Raw genomic sequence first — 20,480 nt, forward strand, 5'->3', positions numbered from 1 at the left:
TCAAGTGTTGTTACCATTTTATTCTCTGCTCTAACGTTTGGTAAGGACTTTAAATGGATGATGCTAAATTAAAACTAAATTCCTTTCCCACAAATGGAAGGTGAGAGGCTCAGGCAGCCACTGCCATCTAATGATCTGTTCCAGCTGTCCAAGTCGCCAGCAGTACTTGTCAGTGCCGTGATCCATGAACTTCCAGCATGTACAAATGTATCTTGGTCTTCTCCAGGCAAAAGCCATCATGTATAGCATCAACTCTAATCTAGCTGTGGCAATGCTGGTGCCTTTTTTCAGAAGTTATATGTTTTTCTGCTGTAGATGTGGCTGCACTACACCCCTAATATGGAACATCCATGTCCACTTGGGAAGTAAAGAAGCTCTTGTAAAATGTTAATGTGTTCAGTTCTTTTCATATTTCAATCATATTTGTTGTTGCTTGAAGTTTAGAGTGTTCCTCCAAAATTAAGCAATGCTTTTGGTAGTTTGATAAATATTGGTTATGTCTTGCCTTGTGATCCATTCATTTGTAAAGTGTCATTTCTATCTAGTAAAGTTGTCAGAAATGAGAACTATTTATAGAGAGGAAGAGCAAAGTACAGTCATGTAAAAATTAGATGGAAATTTTTACATTGGAAAACTGAGACTGGGGGAAACTGGAACTTTTTTATCCCAGGATAAAATTCAGGAAATTGAATTTTTGTCCTTGTGTTTGTTGTATTTCTAGATGGCTCTCTACCTGTGTTCAAGGTGGTATCATTTTTATACATCCTGTGCACTGCTGATTTATTTTTACCTTGTTTTTCCCCAGTAGGTGGCCACACTTGCTAATTGAAAGCATCCACTAAGCCCCGATGGAGTGGGTTGTGTCAAACGCATAAAAATAGGACTTGAACATGTAAAAAGAGTGCCTATTGCAGAAACAAGTAGAGCAGAAGTCCTCAGCCTTCTTTTTTTTTTTTTGCCTCTCTGTGCTTCTTTTCTTTTTTGCAGAAACGTGGGTCCCCTATAAAATAATTTGAAACCTACTGACAATATATATTCTTTCCTATAATACTTCTCATTCTGGAATCAGTGTCATAGCCATTCTTTCTTATACTGAAAGTTATTTTGGCCACAGAAAGAATATTTGTCGAGTGGGAAGGGCCTGTAATTTTAAAGATAAGATAATGAATTAACAAAGACCAATTGAACTCAATTAAAAAAAAAAAAAAAAGATTAAAACTTTCTTTACTTCAGCATGAATTTGTCATCTCTTACATCAAAAGTAGGATCTCTGGAGAAAGCTGTTTGGAAAAAGTTGAACAAAATTTTCCATTCCACAGCAGCACTTTTTTTCCTCAACAGTACTTGACATTTCACTAGTTTCTGACATCCAATTCCCACAAGCTAATGCCTTTTTCTGTCTTGTTTAGGCTAAAACGGAGGAATGGAAACTGTCTAAACCCCTGCATTTTACTTTCTTTATGAAGCGCAAACACTCCATGTTCTGCAACACAGCTCTCACTCTGACTATGTGCTGGCATAGACCACAGTCAGAGCACTAAGTCTGTAGATTCCTTAAGGTCTCTGAAGGCCAGAAAACTCCGTGTAAAACACTCCAAATGTGGTGAAACATCTGAATGACGTCAGGCATGGCAATGCATTTTGCTGTTACTGCCTGGTTGCTTTCATGGTTTTTTATTCAATTTGTTTACAGATAGGAAATTACTGTTTTCTATGTGCTGCAGACTTTCTGTATGTTATGCTATGACCAAGCCAATGTAGGTACAGAGAAAAGGTACACAAGTAGAGATAGAAGACAGAAAAAAAAGAATGTTATAGATAATAATAATAATAATAATAATAATAATAATAATAATAATAAACAAACAACAATGGGAAGTTCAAACACAAGAGATTCTGCACATCCTCTAAAGTCAACTTCCCCTTATTTTTACACTACAATCTAGCATTAGATTTAAACATGAAAAGGCTGAGAAGAACATAAAACTCTGCAGAGAAATGCTAAAATAGAAGGAAAGCCACCTGGTGAAACCATGACCTACTAACATAAATTTGTTAATATCACCCATCACAGTGATATACTTTTGGTATATGATATATGAACCACGATGAAATAAAATATGAAACCACAACCACTGGTAGGAGCTGTGTGATTTCAGAGCTTTCCTTCAACGTCTTTTTGTGCAGACAACAACTTGTCTTCACCAGTAGAACTCACAGAGACCTGTCAAACCCGAAATACAGTAACTGGAACTTGGTCATTTGATTACTGCCACAGTCTCTCATGCCTCTATTTCACACATTCACAGTGAACCTTTAGTGTTTGGTGTCCCACTCTGTCACTGTCAGCCAGCTGTGAACAATTTGGGCGTCTCACAAAGCAAGAGACGTGCTACAGCTCTGGGTTGCAGTCAAGAGTTAAGTTAGCTAGCAGGAACCTAAACATGTAAACAGGCTTCCTAACAGCAACTATATCATGTGAATAGAATTCCTGCATCAAAAAGTCCATTTAGCCCGGAATTTTAGATACATCTGATAAGCTGAAAGATTATTTCAATTTTATGAATTATTATATATATATAAATTATTTTTATATATCTATATAGCATAGATAATGATCCTTACATATGAAATAGTATGATCCTTTATTTGATAAGATTAAGTGAAACACGAAATGTCATGTATGACATGTTTAATCTCTAAACTGAATTTAGTTCAAGTAATTCTAAAGATTCAGTGTAACATTTTTCTACAAAAACTGTTTATGTATGTATTGTGTCTGGCTGAGATGGAGTTAATTTTCTTCATAGCAGCCTGAATGGTGCTGTTTTGTGGAATTGGGGGTAAACTACTGTTGATAACACGGTAATACTTCAATTACTGCTGAACAGTGCTTGTACAGGGTGAGGACTTTCTCTTTTTCCCTACTTTGTCATCAGCCTCACCCAGGGAGAAATGCTGCTGATAGTCCAGAAATGTGGAAGTGGAATACAGCCCGGACACCCGACCCAAACTGATCAAAGGGATATTCCATCTCACCCAGCATTATGCTGAGCAATAAAAAATGGAGGTAGACAAAGGAGATGTCTCCCAAGTTGGCCGCTGCTTGGAGACTGGCTGGACACTGGTCTGTTTATGGGAGGTAGCCAGTGATTTCCTTTGTATTGCCTTTTTGATTCCGCTTTCCTTCATCTATTACACTGTCTTTATATTTCCTCCTTTTGTTCTTCCCATTATGTTCTCTGTCTTTACTGCAGGGAGGTGAGTGAGTGAGTGAGTGAGTGAGCGAGCAGCTGCCAGGTTGACTGGATGCTCTCTGGTGACTGGTTGACTGGTGCTCCAGTGCATGCCTATCAGGTGTGTAGTAAAACACATTTGTCAGGAATCTGCTGTTTGCTCAGCAAATCCTGCAATCCAGTTGAACATATTGAGACCAGTCAGAGGGATATGGCAAACAAACAGTGTATTAGGGCAGGATTACATGATTTAAAGGACAGCTCTTACAAGCATTTAGCAAACTCACAGCTCAAAGAAGTTTGTATACTTTTAAACACGTCTCTTTGGAGCTAGTTTGGCATTTCACATCACTGGTGAATGCAAAGACTACTTTACTTTTTTTGAAGTTATATATTGGCCTGTCACAAAGCACTTATGTAAGTGATTAACTTCAGCTTAATGAAGCAGAAATGGGAAAATGTTACTCTGAAACCAAACTGGTTCCAATGGAAAAGTGTATGGAAAAGGAGAACTGATGAAGATTAAAAGAAAAAGAACAATCTGTTTTCACTCCATTCACTTCAGTATGTTCAGTATTGATATGTTGTTCTAGGGAAGGGGAAAGTAGCATAACACCACAGGCTTTACATAACTTGATTTTTGCTTCATTTAAATATATGTGGTTGAACTAAAACATTTTGAGAATACAACACATCAATTTGATTATTTCCTGTGATGGACTATCTAAACAACCTTCATTAAATTATACCAATTACTAAATATCATTGTTGATAAACTTACTAAATGTCTTGCCAGTTTGTTTGTTTTATTATTTCTTTCAAATGCCAACTCTTAGACCTTGTAGAAGCTACTGTACTGAAGAAACACTTATCATGATTGTTCTGTTTCCGCTACAAGCTTCCACTTACAGCCTGTGGCCAACTGGCCTTTATCCTGCCCTCTCACAAGGTCATGCTTCATGGTATGAAGCAATCAAGACTTGTTCTGGGTTAGCAACCCATTTTCTCCAGTTTTTAGCCCTCTGACGATAATGGGCCAACCTGTAAGGCTTTATCAGTGGCTGTTCAGTATTTTAAAAAGGCAAATTCCCGATGACAATTTAGGTTTTCCTATGTAGTTTCTCCTTTCGACTCATTTGACCAATAGCTTTGGAAGCTGGTTCTTTTAAAGGATTAAACCAGGACTTGTCTAAGTGTGGGATACCCAGCTCCGATCCCCAGCCCCTCACGGCCTCCTCAGGCTGCAATGCGGTCCCCAGGGGATTGGCAAAGAATCACCCAACAGTTTGGAGTGGGAGGGGCCGTAAAGACAATCCAGTCCCAGCTCCCCTGCCTTGAGCAGGGACACCTCCTACTACAGCAGGTTGCTCAGAGCCCCACCCAGCTTTGCCTTGAACACCGCCAGGGATGGGGCATCCTGAACTTCTCTGAGCCGCCCATTCCGGTGCCTCACCACCCCCACCGTAAATGGAAGGCGGCAGACGCGCGGGTCCCTTCCACCGGGGGCTGGGGAGAAGCGGGAGACAGGGAACCCCCCACGGCCGAGCGGGCCCGGGGGGGCGGGAGGAAGGAGCGGGAACAAAAGGAGGAGGGGAAAAGGTGGGAAAGAAAGGGAGCCACGTGACTGGGCGGGCGAACCGGAAGAGCACGGCGCGTGCGGGCCTGACGTGGCGGCGGCGGAAGTGCGTGTTGTGTGTGTGAGTGTGTTTTGGTCGGGGCAGAGGCGGCGGCGGAAGTCGGCGGCGGGGCTGGGTGAGGCACGGCTGCGCCCCCGCCCCTCGCCCCCACCGAGGAGCCGCCCTCCCCTCCTACCCCTCCTCCGCCCACCCTGCCCCGGCGCGCCCGCCAGCCCCGACCGACGCGCCGACGGACGGACATCGCTGCGCCGCCGCCCCGGCTCCCCCACCCCGGCCAGGTGAGGAGGCGGCGGCGGCGCGGGGGGGCCCTGGCGGCGGCGGGACGCGCCTGGCCCGGGCTCCCGCCGGCCGCCGCTCCTCCGGCGCTGCGGGAGGGGAGCGTCGCGCCGCGGTACGGGCGGCCGAGGCGGGCGGCCCGGCGGGCGGGGACGGGAGCCTGCTCTTTCCTTTCCCGGCTCAAAATGGCGCCCCCGGTTTTCCCACTTCCCCTATTCCTGTGCCTGGAAGGGAGCCGCGGGGGAGGGGAGGTGGCGGCGGGGGCTGGAGGGGCTGGGCCCGGCAGAGCGGGGATCCTCCCCTGCGTGCGGGCGCTCCTGCAGAGAGGTATCGCTGTCTGGGGCCGGCCGGGAGGGCTGTGCCCCTGAGCTGCTTGTGAGATATGGAGGGGAGGTTGGGTGACGGGCCCCTCGCTTTCCCTTTCGCTTGAGTCTGGAGAAGGACGGTGAACTAGGTGGGAAATAAAATGCTCCCGACAACGCGTCGCCATCGGGGGGATCGCGACAGGCCTAGTGTGCTGGACGTCTTCTGCATCGCACTGAATTGGAACTAGACACAAAGCTAGGGTAGGGCGGAGGAACAAACCTAGGCTTTTTATGTTTTAGAGGAGAGCTGAATTGCATAAAAATATCAAAATGTTCCACACGGGGCCATGAAAGGCTGTTCTCTCGGCATTTTTAATGATTTTTTTTTTCTTATCTTATGCCTCTTTCAGAGCTTGAGGATGGAAATGAGAGGCTAAAAAGCTAATTAAGCAGCTGAAATTAATCCGTTTATTTCATGTAACGTTCAGGCAAAGTAAAAATCGAGGCATTTTTTATTTTTTCCAGTTTTATAATGACTCTTCAGAGTTACAGTCAGGCTTACCTACAGATTGCATGTAGGTATTGTTCTTCCACGATGAGAAATGTCAGGAAAAGGTAGATGTTGGCTGAAGTGAGGTGGCTGGAGACAATGGTCTTATAGTCATCACTTACATTTCCTGTATGATAAACCAGTTTATCTGAAAGCAATTAGTACCATTCACCATTTGGATGAGCTTATGAGATGGCTATTGCCTTTAATTGTAGGGCTACGATTTTTTTGCAGCAACTGTGTTGAGTCACTGGTTTAACTTACAGTCTCATTATGTTTCAATATAAACTGGCTCACATGTGACAAGCATTTTGCTGGTTGTCCCTGTCACTACTGTCTTGAACACTGCAGTAAGGTGTCACAGCAATTCTGCTGAACCTGGAAGAAATAACAGAAAATTCGGTCAGTAGGAGTGGCTAATATGTAAGGCTTTTTAGTTACTGCTTTTTAAAACATTCAAGAAAGTCCAGTATAAAGGAATTTGAAGTAGATAGATAATAGTTGCAGCCTCAGCATTGCATGCTTTGTGTCCGTTAATGGAGTGTACAAAAGTTTATTAGTAAGAAACAGTGTTGTTTGCTATGAGATATAAAGGTGGTGGAATGTTCCAGTTTTAAATTTATCGTGAATTTTTTCGTGTGGCCTTTGTATTTGATAATACACTTAATCACATTAATTGTAGGAACAGTGCTCACTGTCTTAATCTCTTCAGTAGGCTGGCTTTTGTCACCAGTGTTACTTTGATACTTCTGTATTAGCTGTCTTGTAGTTGAAAATAGGCCAGTGCTTATGCTTACATGACTGAATTATACCATTAAATTGAGAGTTTTTAGGTATTGGCTGGGGCTATTGGTATTTTGTACACACTCAAGCATAATAAGATTTGGGTTTGATCTGTTGAAATACTTAGGACTCTTTCATAAATAAAACTCAGAGTGTCCAACAGCATACAAATTTCTCTTCTGGAGTGAGGAGAATACCCAGCATCGAGTAAATTAGTTGGTGGGATTACCAGGAGTAGTTGGCTAATAATATGCTCCAGGCTTTGTGTTCTGGTTTTTCATCATGGACCTGCTCTGTCATGGGGGGGTATATTCAGGAGAAGAGTGAAAGTTCCTACTTAGCAGAGTGACCTATGTATTTGTATTGCCCAAGACTGAAAAATAGAGGGTTTTTATGTTAAACTCTATAAAAGTAAGAAAATCTCCCTCATTTCCATCCATGTGAAGCCATCCATCTCAAAATTTTTATATTTTCTTTAGTAGATTTTTATATTAGTAGATCACTTCCATAACTTCAATATGTATCAGTTTAAGAGCTTGTTTCAAGTCAAGCAGCTGTGTACTTGCTTTTGTGTAGGTGAATGAAAATGTCTTAGCCAGATCAGGTTTTCTTTCTTTACATATTCCAAACATATTGATTACAATGTATACAAAATTAGAAGGGGAGCCATATTAGTGGATATTTTCCCAGGAAATTTTCACCAGAGCTGAGTTTGCAGTGTATGTGTAGGGTACTGAGTGTACTACTCCTCCCAGGTTCTTCAGGTTTGTATTTTACTGATGAATTAAGAAATAGTAGAGTGAATGTTACCCGAGACTTGGAGTGTTCATGGGGGACTGTAGCACTAAAATCTCCTGAATCTTTGTGAGGCACTGTGTGCTCAGCTCACAGATGTGAAAAGAACAGGCCAAAACCATTTGTAGTGGCTTTGTCAAACTGCAGTGCTGCTCCTCTTCAGATTAAGCAGGTACTTCCCTTGCTTATTGTGTGAGTATGCTGCCATGTTGTGAACTTTACCTGCAGAGTTTTGGCATCATCTGAAACTTCTGATGATGATGATGATTTCCATATACACTTAGAGAAGGTGTTAGTGACTTTTTTAATATGTCACAATCATCTGGATGTGCTCTATCAGGTTTTCAGTCTTGCATTTTCTTTTATCCTGAGCTGTCGAAAAGTGGGTGGTATGACTAGTAGGCTTCATTATTAATTTATTAGATGTATTGATGTGACTGTTGAATGAATGAGGTTTGCAGTATGTTTCTTAGATGGCCTTCTTCTCAGGTACTGTAGTCTTCTATCAGCTTGAGAGCTGGTTATTTTTGTACATGGTATCTGACTGTTTAGAATGATTTCAGGGGAGGGATGCTGTAAGAATGTAAACTTTGAAGTTCTCTGATAACTATAGTTTCTGTAGCTTGGGCATATGTAAAAATCAGATATTTTTCTTGACAACTTGTGTCAGCTTTGTGTTCTAAATAAGATTTGCAAAGGGTAGTAATTACTGTTCTGTCAGTGATGAAAAACTGAATTAACTAGAAGCTGTAAATGCTCAGGTGAAACTGATAAATATTTTTATTAGTTAAATGTTTTTTTCTCATACCTCCTTTTGCTCTCAGTGTAGGAAACATCAAGCAAAAAAGCACTCACAGGGAGTAACCTGTGCAGTGGCTTGGTTTCCTCACTGTGTGTCATCCAGAAGTTATTTGCTCCCAGGAGTACTAAGTCACACAGTCATTGGATGTTGTCCTTACGTCTTTATGGATGCTGCAGAGTCTGGAAAAACATGGGATGTATTAAGATTAAAGGGTTTTAAATTATTTCATGGTTGTCCAAACACACTGAAATGCTACAGCAAACAGATGAGGTTTTTTCATTTTAAAACAGAAATAACTTAATTGTTGTCATTACTTCTCCAAAGAAAAAGATAAACAAATGGCTAACAGTATTCTGAGCCACCTTTATTTTGGTTATGCCTTGCTGCATTCTCTATTATAGTACAGTTAGGGAGAGATTAGCTGTTGTCACTGATCCATTTTTATGCAAAACACTCCACAACTTCTGAAGCATATTTCTGCAGCATGGAGGGGAAAGAGTCTTGTCTGAGAACCAGCAAACTAGAAGTGCAAAATCGTTGTTTTATGGTGTAAGGATGAAAGGTCTGGTATTTTTTAAATAATTGGATCCATTCCTGTATTCTGAAATACTTCATCAAAATTAGTTTAATGAATAAGAATCTTGGTATAGAATTAACCTGGTACTTAATAAGAATGGTGGTAGGATTTGCAGGGTCCTTTTTTGCTTCATTCTTTCACTGTGGAACACTTTCACATGTTGCTAGAGAATATGTAGCTAAAATGTGATACTTGATAGATAATGTTGGACACCTGAAATTTTAAAAAATATATATTTTTGATTTAAATGTGATGTAATAGTGAAATGGAACACCAACTCAGGACAGAATGCAACATTGTTATATCCTACCTCAAAGAAGGTATATTATTTTGAGAGATATAAGAAAAGGAGGATCATGAGCAAATAGAAGTGTCTCTAAGATGCTGAAAATATTTTTAAGACCTGTATTCTGTTTACAGTGAGAAATGGAATATCTGTTTTTCAGTTATGTTATCCAGTAAATAATGCTAAGATTTTTGTTGTCATTTATTCCATGAATATTAGTTTGTAAGGGAGTCTCTTACTGAAGGGAGGGTTCTGCTAGACCGCTGAAGCACTTTCCAGGAAAGAAGGTTTTTCAGGACTTGGGTTGAGGCAAAGGGAGAGCTAGGAAGGAGAAGGAGGGCTTATCATCTGAGCTGGGCCTGTAGCAAACTGGAATACTCAGGTGCCTGATTTGTGTGCTAAGGGCTTTGAAATAGGAAGATGGCTAAAGATGCTGCTTGGTTTAAAATGTAGTTGCTTTATCACAAGGAATACAGGAAGTCATTTGAAACATGTTTGCTTACTTTTTTGCAACATATGAATTAAAGCCATTTTTTGCATTAGGAGCGTGTACTCTGATCCTAGATGTTAGAAAAGCTGTATCCCTGCAAAGTGTGCTCAATGCCAATAAAAGATTAGCTGGAGTAGGACCCAATTATGGGCTAGTTTGAGAGGTCTTTTGTTTTGTATTTACTGTTAAGTGTGTAAAAGCATAAATATTAGGGGTCAGAAGTGATACCAGCAGAATCTAAAGGCTTCCCTTTCCATATGAATAAGTTCTGTGGGTGGGGTTTTTTTAAGCAGCTGGAAAGAAGAGTAGGCAGGCTAAGCAATATGCTGTTCATACTTGTTCTTAACAAATATCTGTGTTGTTAATATTGATCGAGGACATGCGTAAGTATCGGAAATAGAAATTTATCATCATGTGGTAGTTCTCTGGTAGCTTGTACAAAGTGACTTGGAATTCTTACTGGTCGATTGGTTTTCATATGGCAGGCTTCACTTTTGCTTCTCAAAAAGTCCAGTTAATTAGAGAGGTTATTAATAGTTTGTATGTGAAGATCTGTACTTTTATTTAAGGAAATTGTTTTTGATAGATGGAATAGAAGTGAATAGAACTACATTTGCAAAGAAGTTACTGTGGTGTTTGAGTTTTCCCAATTTGCTCAATTTTTTAGCATCCTTTAGCAGTGCTGACTTTGGAATATTGGTTAGCAATAGCATAATTACGAAAAGTCGTTGCTTCTTGTCATTTGTTATCTTAGTGACTGTTTGAAAGTCTGAATCTGTTGTGTTATACATCAGTCTTGATTTGTTGGGAAATAACAGGAGACTGAGATCTTGCAAGAGGAAGCATAATTGGATTTTAATGTGCTAATTTGAAGCTTTAATGGGAGAACTAGGTGTTGAAGAAGGTAACTGGTTCATGTATCATAAATTCTGGTCATTGTTGGCAACTTAGTGATAATGGTACTTGTAGTCTGGACTGTTGACTTTGGTAAATACTAGGTCAAGTTATATATATTGCATTAGTGAATGAGGCTTTTCTTTCTTGGTTTGTAAATCTAATGTACCCACTGTCTTTCCACAAAATAGGTTGTTACTGGCAGAAGAACCAGGATTCAGATCTCAGTGGAACTTGCTTTCAAAGGCTGTTGAAACAAAGGACTGCTTTTTAATTTGGACATGGCTAATCGAGGAGCAACAAGGCCCAATGGGCCAAATGCTGGAAATAAAATTTGCCAGTTCAAACTAGTACTTTTAGGAGAGTCTGCAGTTGGCAAATCAAGTTTGGTGCTTCGTTTTGTAAAAGGACAGTTTCATGAATTTCAAGAAAGTACAATTGGAGGTGAGAAAATTAGCCTGTTAATTTGTTTCATGTTATGTTTTTACATTGTCCTTACCCCTGAAAACCTTTAATGTAATGGCACTTCTAGAGTGGATCATTGACAGCAAGAATCAAATCTGAGCCCTGTGTCAGTAATTGAGAACTATAACTTGTTGAGTTAAACATAAACATTCTTTTCAAGTGGAGGTAGTAGATGTGTTCTTGAAATGTATAGTTTTGAAACCTGGGCTTAATGTTACATTTTGTTTGTAAGTGGGTGTGTGGCTCTTTTAATTGTGCTGTGTGCTTAATGCATGTAGTAACTGCTTAGTAAGAATTACAAGCTTAGTTTCTATGAAAAAAAACGAGCATTGCATCTTCCAAAAAGCTTGTGTATGTCATTTATGCATGCTGACTTTGATTTTGGAGAACTTGCTACATTTCTGGATATATTTCTGTGTTTGTAATCACAGAATTTATTGTGCTGTTTTTCCATTTTATGATTTCAAACAAAACAGGTGCTGGCTACCAGAATTTAAGAAAAATCTGTTTAACTTTAAACAGATTTTATTACCATCTTCCCTTTGGCAGATTTCTTAAGTTATATTGTATTTTGAAGTTGTTTTTGCTCCAAGCTACATTCCTCCTTGGATAAATTTAAACATATCTTTAAACTACCTAACAGCATACAGACTTTACAAAGTATGGATTTTATGAATTGATAAATATTCTCCAGTAGTTGCTGTTGCAGCTTGCATGAGTCAGCCTGTTCCATTGTAATATTTATGTGAAAGCCTTTCAGTGGTCTGTATGTGTCTTCACACACCAACAGTTGTTGAAATGTAAAAACACTGCAAAGCTTACAAAAATAAATATGAGCTGAATGTCATTGCATTCTTCTTTTGCCCTGTTTCTAGCTGTTAAATGTATTTTTTTTTTCCTGTCTATCAGCATGAATAGAAAACCACATATTTTCTATTTTAGCAACCTTACTAATGCACACTTTTGGCTTTGTGCATGGCTTGAGGATAGGTGTTAATATGAAAGTTTCTGTGTGCTTTGATAAACAGCTGTGTGGTGATACAGAAAACATTCTCAAAGATGTGTAGTGAATTAACTTTCCAATATCAACAAGGTTTTTAGTTTAAAAAAACTGCTAAAATTAAGTGAAATTCATTGTTCCATTTCAGTGATCCCAAATACATTTAACCTCTGTTTAATTTTTTCTTGTTTTAGTGTTTGGGATAACCCAAACCCTGTTACGCTGTTCAAAGTCTAGAGAAAGGTCAAACAAGAGCCTAAGTTCAATTTCAGATATATAAAGTTTAGTGTAATCTGTATTAACTTGTGCCTCTTCTATATCAAATAGAAACAAGGAAATGCTATATAATGCAGCTGAGAGCAATTACATGCATCAATGTTGGGATTCAGAAAAGTTTTCTATAGAGAAAGCTGTCTAACTCTGTGGCTTATAGTTGCCTAAGGCATAATTTTCTTTGTATACAGAAGGGCCTTTTAACAAAGAGTGGCTTATGTGCATTGTGAATCTGGATAAAAACATCTGAAAGGGAGTGCAGTTAAAGGCAGACATGTTGGATGCTGGTGGTGTGGTTTTGCCACTTCAGACTAGTGTAGCAAGGCCTGTTAGTTGCTTAAGACAAAAGTATGGCTGTTAAAGATAATAGACTTTCAGATAATTAAGAGATGATTAATTGTCAATTTACTATGGCCATGGCAAGGTTGAAGAAAATGATCTTTTTTGCAGAAATTAACTGGCATTTTTAAGTGGCTGAAATGTTACTTTTGATGAAAACAAGAGGATTGCATAGAATAAACCACTTGTTTAATTCTCTTTCCAAGTACATACCTTCATTTATGCAGTGAAGGTGCATTTTTCTGTTAAGAGAACAATTTCTGTAAGAATTTCAAAATCAGCTTGCTTAACATCTTGTCTCTGCCTTGGAGAAATATAATATCGAGCGGGTTTTAGGGAGGAAGCCTTTAGTTTAATGCAAGATATATGGTATTTTTCTACTCTGTTTTGGTTCTGGGCTGCTTAGGGAGCTGCCAAGTGGAGCCTGTTCTACCAGTGTTTGGATATGTAGCATTTAGAGAGATTTATGTTGATTTAACATTGGAACATCAAAGCTTTTACCTTCCTTAGCCTGCCTGCTCATCTGTGATGGATGCTAATACCCCTGAAGCAGGAGCACCTGACCACTTAAGGAGTCAGCTCCTGGTCACGGTTTAACCCCAGCCAGCAGCTAAGTACCCTGCAGCTGCTGCTCCCAGCTGAGACAGGGACACTGCTGTATGCTAGTTACAATGTCCTTTACAGGGCAAGATTGGCTTCACTTTGGTTTCTGTAATGAGTTGGAGGTTGCAGCAGTTTTGGAATGATTCATAGGCTATGATGTCTCAGAATATGTAGGACAGGATGAGATCCCAGGTATGCAGGCGTTATGGGTCAGTGTCTCTTCAGACATTTGATTTCAATTGGCCACAGTCCTTCAGTGTGCCTCGTGATCAGAGGTCCCGCTTCAGCTAAGCAGTGGGACCTTAGTTTTTAATACTGGTTTCTATGCTCTTTGTGTGGGCACTCTCGTCCATATCTGTGATTGTACTTTATTATGAATGGAAAAGTTTTATTAGGAGTAATTGTTTGAAGACTTGGAATGGGTTACTTAGTATTTTCTGTAACTGGAAGACCATTTTTTATGGTAGTGCATTCAGCTGTAGTAGCAATGGCTGCAAGTTTCCCTGAAACTGCAGGCTGTTGGAATTGTGCTGAAGTAAATTCTTGAGATCACTTGCAAAGTCAAATATATAGCTGCTTGGAGAACAAGAACTTATAAAAAGTACTTCTTTCTTCTAGACCCGTTAGCTAAGGTGAAGTTGTTAGGAGCTGAAAATCAAAGTTTTAAGATACTATCAAGTAATATAAATGTGTAGAACTGAAAATATCTGAGCTGTTGGATTATAGCATGATGGGATGCTGTTACTTGTACTAAAATGCATCCTGATTCAATAGACCATATCTAGAAGGTTTGGGAGAAGGCTTATGGTTACTCATTCACTATTATGAAAAAGGGAATTCTTTCCAGGTTTTGCTTTCTTATGTCTAACTTGAGGAAATTCCAGTTGTTTAAATAACTCCTCTATGTTGATCAGAGTTACAGACTGTCAGCTAATGCTTGCCTCAAACCTGTTATATTTTAATAGTAGGCTTGAATTGTTTTGCATCTCTGTGAACGTAACTATATATATGGATATAGAGACATAAGCAAACTTCTGGTTTCAGCACCTCTGTCTTTTTTGTAGCTGCTTTTCTAACCCAGACTGTATGTCTGGACGATACAACGGTAAAATTTGAAATTTGGGATACAGCTGGGCAAGAGCGGTACCACAGTTTAGCCCCCATGTACTACAGAGGAGCACAAGCAGCCATAGTGGTATACGACATTACAAACGAGGTAAGTACTGGATTAGGGATGCACAAGGTGGATTTGGAAGTTACCAGTCTTGCACTGATCTTTAATTATTTTTTTTCTCACTGGCTTTTGTAAATCAATTCATCGTTTTGTAGAATCATAGAATGGTTTGGATGGGAAGAAGCCTTTAAAGGTTGTCTAGTCCAGCATTCCTGCTGTGGGCAGGGATGCCTTCTGCTGGACCAGATTGCGCTGTGTAATGTCAGTTTGTGTCTCTAAACTTTCCTGGCTAAAAGACTGTTTCTAGGGTTGAGGTGGGTTTTTTTGGTTTTGTTTTTTTGGGGATTTGTTTGTTTGTTTGTGGGGGGGTTTGGGGGGTTTTTTTGGGGGGGTGGTGCTTTTTTATTATTAAAAAGAAATAAAGAGGAAAAATCCTCTTGTAGAAGTGTTTCTAACCCGCCCTTAAATCAGTTCATGGAGTTTGAGCTGTACTGCCATCATATTTATTGCTGGTAGCACTTTAATTTCTGACAGTGAAGACATTATTTTAATATTTTATTTTTACAAATTTCGATTAAGGATTGGAAAGGTAGCACAAGCTATTGAGACCAAAACCTAAGGTTATTAGATTTCTTTTTCTTTGAACCTAGATTAGATAAGCTTCACTTGCTCCTGATAAAATGAGACTTAAACCCCAAAACTCTCAAAAAACCCCAGAAATCGTGTACCATAATGAACAGTCCTCAGTAAATAAAAAGTATTTTTGAGGCCTTTTCAGTATAGCTGTTCATACACTTGAATCTTCCAGAGAAACTGAAATTCCTGCTTTCTCTCTTAACCACTTGTTTCCTTACTCTGTCTACACAAAGATCTTCCTACCTTCTTGCTTCAGCATTATCTCAGCTAAGCACAGTTGAGAGCTAAGGTAGGAATGCTTCATTTTAAGAGCTCAGTCGGCAATTTGGAGTGTGCCTTTGGACTAAGGTAGCAGCCTTGCAATGGCATTTCGTGCTTGAAGTGTAGATAACAGAGATGGGGATAATAGGTGAGTACAAAAGGATGATAAAACTCAGTTGCATCATTTTGCAATCATTAACAGGAGTCCTTTGCCAGAGCGAAAAATTGGGTCAAAGAACTTCAGCGACAAGCAAGTCCAAACATTGTAATAGCTTTAGCAGGAAACAAAGCTGATCTAGCTAACAAAAGAGCTGTGGATTTCCAGGTATGTACCTCATTTTTGTTCATAGAAATTGCATTTTGTTTGAATAGATAGTAAATAAACCTAGGGGGAACTTATATACATAGCCTAGCTAGTTATTATGGAGGTCATGCTGTTAAGTATAAATGTCAACTGAGACTAATTCAATTATACATGTTACCGAAGAAACTATTTCTGTACAAGTAATATGGAGGAATAGACTTTCTGGAATAATTAATTTGACTTTGAGGAATAATTAATTTATTTGCGTATCTTTAAGGCTAATTGAATATCCATTCTTTGATATGACCTCTTTCTGTCTTCTACCTAAAATTACTGGTAACTAGAATTTCAGTGGATGAGATAGCAGTAATTCAGTGCAAACTCTTCTGTCTGGCTTGTCAGACAAAGAATTTTGATTATTATATGATACAAAACTGACTGATGTGCCTAACTTGCTTAGGCTGTACTGCTGAAGCAGTGTTCAAATTTTTATTGAGCTTTTTGTGGTTTTGTTTTTGGTTTTTTTTTTTTTGTTTTTGTTTTTTTTTTTGTTTTTTTTTTGTTTTTTTTTTGTTTAGTGATTACATCTGTGCTCTCACTGGTGTAGTTTATCTTCTAGAACATTTAATCAAGTCATTGGAAAATAGCCTTTAAACTGAATTAAACTAACTGCAGGTAGTTTTGGTCCATTCATGATTGACTGAATTTGAATTAAGATAGTATTTATTAGTCAGTAATTTACTGTTTTTAATTTGTTTGGGGTCACTGTGTGAGATACAGCTGCATATAGTAATGAATCCTTTTGTAACTATAAAGAGTTGAATTATAAGGTTAGCAGTGGTTTAGGTGTTTTTCTGACAGTTTTCTGATTCTGACTTCCATGACAGTTGATAGGAGACTTTGGTGTTTTATGAAAAATTGTGGTATTTAACAAAAATTTCATACATGACTGCAATCAATAATGTAATCACATTTAAGTATAGTAGACCTACCTGTACTATTTTTTGAACAATTACAGTCTTAATGTTTTTCGAATGTTAGGGTGTTTGCTACTGTGGATTTATGGGCTCCTTGTGGGCTTGACAAGCCTTTCTCATTGCAAATCACATATTAGATTTCTAGGTATTTGTTAGTGTGTTGTTTCAGATATAATTACATAGATATTAGCAGGTGTCACTTCATTAGTGAGTGCTGTGGATTATTCTTATCATCATAGATGTTCTGTATTCTGTAGTTCAACTTTTTCACAGATTTCTTTTTGAATGCAAAGGCAGTTACATAATCATAAGCTGGAGATTCTCAGCTGAATTGACTAATAAGAAGTGGCAAAAATAGTAAGGTCCTTATGAGCAGTGTGTCAGATTAAAATTCATATTGAAAAGGGTGGTAACATGGCAAAATACTGAATACTGCTTATCTGCTGTAATTGTGAATTTGTATCAGGGTAATAAAACTGTTCTGATCCATCCGCCTCAGTGGCTGAAAGATTCAAGATAGATAGATAATTAACATACTGCCTTTTTTCCAGGTTAATAATATGGACTTCCTGACATTTGATGGCACTTTCTGAAGCTCATTTGTTCTTACTATCAGAACTAATATTCTGCATTGGGGTTCTCTCTTTCATAAATATTTTAATTTATTATTTAGCTTTGCCTGAGATTTATCCACCTGGATATTTTTAAGACTAGTAGGGATCTTTAAGAATGCACTTCTAATTGTTTAACTGATTGGTGGAATTGTAACTTCTCCATAGCTGGTGTATAACATTGTCAGATGACTGTTTCCACAAACTATCTTGCTTTCAAAATGCTGTAGAGATTGTTCCTTTGTAGCAATTAAAAGTACAGTGTGTATTGATGGTATGAGTTTTCTTTTTTATTTAATGAAGTAATGTATTCTTATTTTAACTTTCAGGAAGCACAGGCTTATGCAGATGACAACAGCCTATTGTTCATGGAGACGTCTGCCAAAACATCTATGAACGTAAATGAAATATTCATGGCAATTGGTGAGTTTATGAACAAACTGAGAACTTTAAAGGGAATGGTTTCCATGAGATTCAGACCATGACAATCTTCCTAACCTAAGATCTCTGTTTTCATGTAAATTATTTCTGTCCTTAAGCCCCTTCATTTGTTTAATTTTATTTAAGCAGCTATCTAATATCCAAAAGCTGTGCCAAAAATGACAATGTGTGCTTAAATTCAGTGTCCAAGTTATAAGTTAAAGGACCCTTCATGTTAAAAGTAAATCCAATTTAAGATAATCTTAAGGATTTCTGTAAAGATGCTAATGTGTAAGAGTAAGTATAAACCATTAATTTTTGTGTGTTCTGTTGCTACCCAAAATTGTATTTAATGGTTTATAAACTTGTGAAAGTTTATTATAGTAGATGCTTTGCTAGTGGGTAATAGTAATGTATAGCATCAAATAACCTCGTTCTGTTTTGTCTGTTGCACTTCTCTAACTCACATTTTGTGAAAAAACATAATTGATGTTAAAACTGAATGTTTTTAGAGATATCTTAATCTTCTGCTTTCCAAGTCAGGAGAGGAGGAGGTAATTTGTGGTGTCCTTCAAACTTCCAGCAGATGCAAATTAAATTATCAGTATAGTAACATTTTATAACAAGTACTTACTTCATATTAACTAGAAATACTTGAAATAGGGATAGACACAAACACTTAACTGTATGACAGGAAAGCAGATTTTTCTCGTAAATGTTCAAGATAGACCTGTGTTTAATGATACAGAAATGCTCAATTGTACTGTTCAGGTAAAATTTCAAAATTATTGTGTTTAGGGGTGCAGTTTGTTTCCTATTAAAAAAAAATAATCCCCAAAATCTGGTTTTTTAAAATTTGATGTATCAACAATAATTTTTGCCTCCATATTTTAATGAAGCCTACAAAGTAAAATTGAGGGAAAAAAATGCCCAATTAGTAACTGAGTGTTTTGTCTGCAATGCTTTTTGGCCCTGTGAGTATTTTACATCAGTGGGGTGAAATTCAGCCTTGTCAGTGCATCATAACAAGATCTGTGCAGCAATAGACTCTGAATGGAATTTTTGACAAAGTTATAAGTATTGTATGCAATTTGGAATGGCCTGCAAAATGTGGGTGCAGTTCTCAGGGGCATGTGTAAATATGATCTTCAAGCTGAGAGAAGACGAAAAATGAGAATGTTGAAAGAATTGCTGGATGCAAGCTGCAGCTGCTTGTAAATTGACTGCTTCAGCGCTCACTCCGAACTTCCAGTTAAAAAAAAAAATGTTAATTCAGTTCTAGATACAGTTCTAGAATCCAAAACATCACTCAGAAGACATTTTTCTATTGGCGCATTGCCTCAGCAGTTTAGTACTATGTGGATTCTTGGGTTTTATCACAGAACTGTAGAACAGCCCAAGTTGGAGAGGACCTCAGAGGATCCCTGTGGTCCACCCTTTTGCCCTGCACCCTGAGGTTATCTGGCACCACAACATGTTAATGTCTGCTCTGTGGGTTTTTTTGGCTGGGTTTCATTAATTTTGGAAAAAGTTCTTTAAAAAACTGACAGAAGTAATTACTTCAGAGTGAAACCGTTCAGCCAAACTACAGAACAAGGTAAGATATAGGTCCTTTTGTGTAGAACTTAGCAATTTTCTGATGGAGAGAAATCTAGAAGCTACTGCTCAGAAGGGTGACAGCTTTCACCCTTAGTTTTCATGTTAATACTGAGGAGGAGCCTTGAAGTTATGAGGGCAACAAAGAAATTGCCAGTCAATTGACTCATAAGAACTGGGGAGAAGAGACAGCTTGAAAAAAATAGGAATGGCTTGTCTGCTGCTGAGGGCCATTTTATATGTTGTCTGCAAACACTTATTCCAGCTGGATATCTGGGAACTTTTTGACCCATTTCTGTCTGTGTTTTGTGTCTTTTCGATGCTTCTGTATCTTTTTGCACCATCATCCTGATCTTAAAGCCTGCTCTGTGTGGGTGGATTCTCACAAGAGCTGTCATTTACTGGCATAGCACACCTGTGCAGATACATTTTACTGCTCAAGCTACCAATGTATTTCACTCCTGGAAATCATGGATAAAGTAGCTAATCATTAAGAAGTTAAGTGTCTTCTTTCGTTACCAATGCACTGAATCAAATCAGATTATATGAGTATACTGATATGCCTATAATGTGTTGTTGTGTTCAGGTGATTTAATCTTAGTAAAAAATCAGGTTTAACTCTTACTTCCTGTTCACCTTGCAGCAAAAAAATTGCCCAAGAATGAACCACAGAATGCAGGAGCCAGCTCTGCCAGAGGAAGAGGAGTAGACCTTACCGAACCCACACAACCACCCAAGAGTCAATGTTGTAGTAACTAAAAGATCAATTGCTTTAAACTGTTCTGAATATTCTTCTGCTTCCTAACTGTTAATAACCATGGAATTGGAGTGCTTAACCTGGTCCAGTACAGCTTCCAAACAGCGAAGAGACTTACGATAATAGTCAAGTTCATGATACAGAGTTTTCTTTTGACCTTAAAATTTAACATGCATGTATCCACCACTGGCTGTAATGTTTCAGCAGTAGAGGAGAGATGGAAGCGGAATAAACTTCCTTCAGTTGAAAGGTTTTAAAAATCAGTTGTTATTATTAGAGGTGTAGAAGAACTACTTTCTGTGGACCTAATTGGCCAGTTCCTGTAGCCTCAATACTGATCACTGTTATAATAAATAGAATTGGGTCTTTTAATAATTCTCAGTTGTGCTTTAAAACCTCCTTAGAAACAGGGTCTAAAAATTACTTAAACTTA

At 38.5% G+C, this 20,480-nt stretch overlaps 1 protein-coding gene across 1 annotated transcript; it reads left to right on the forward strand.

Annotated features, from left to right (window-relative positions):
- Positions 1-5,019: 5,019 nt before the first annotated feature.
- On the forward strand, positions 5,020-20,442 carry RAB5A (RAB5A, member RAS oncogene family). The gene is made up of 6 exons (XM_083880155.1): positions 5,020-5,151; positions 10,823-11,075; positions 14,376-14,527; positions 15,585-15,707; positions 17,604-17,697; positions 19,934-20,442. Exons 2-6 carry the CDS (start codon positions 10,913-10,915, stop codon positions 20,047-20,049), a joined length of 648 nt encoding a protein of 215 aa, XP_083736281.1. The 5' UTR covers positions 5,020-5,151; positions 10,823-10,912; the 3' UTR covers positions 20,050-20,442.
- The last annotated feature ends 38 nt before the right edge of the window (positions 20,443-20,480 follow it).

Source organism: Zosterops lateralis (genome assembly GCF_965231275.1).
Source record: "Zosterops lateralis genome assembly, chromosome: 1".
In the NCBI taxonomy this organism is placed as follows: Eukaryota; Metazoa; Chordata; class Aves; order Passeriformes; family Zosteropidae; genus Zosterops; species Zosterops lateralis.

Bases quoted from the DNA above. Each gene is read 5' to 3' on its own strand.
- RAB5A (XM_083880155.1), top strand. From the start codon at position 10,913: ATGGCTAATCGAGGAGCAACAAGGCCCAATGGGCCAAATGCTGGAAAT. The intron at 15,708-17,603 runs GTATGTACCTCA...TTTAACTTTCAG, and splicing joins AAAGAGCTGTGGATTTCCAG to GAAGCACAGGCTTATGCAGA. The intron at 17,698-19,933 runs GTGAGTTTATGA...TTCACCTTGCAG, and splicing joins TGAAATATTCATGGCAATTG to CAAAAAAATTGCCCAAGAAT.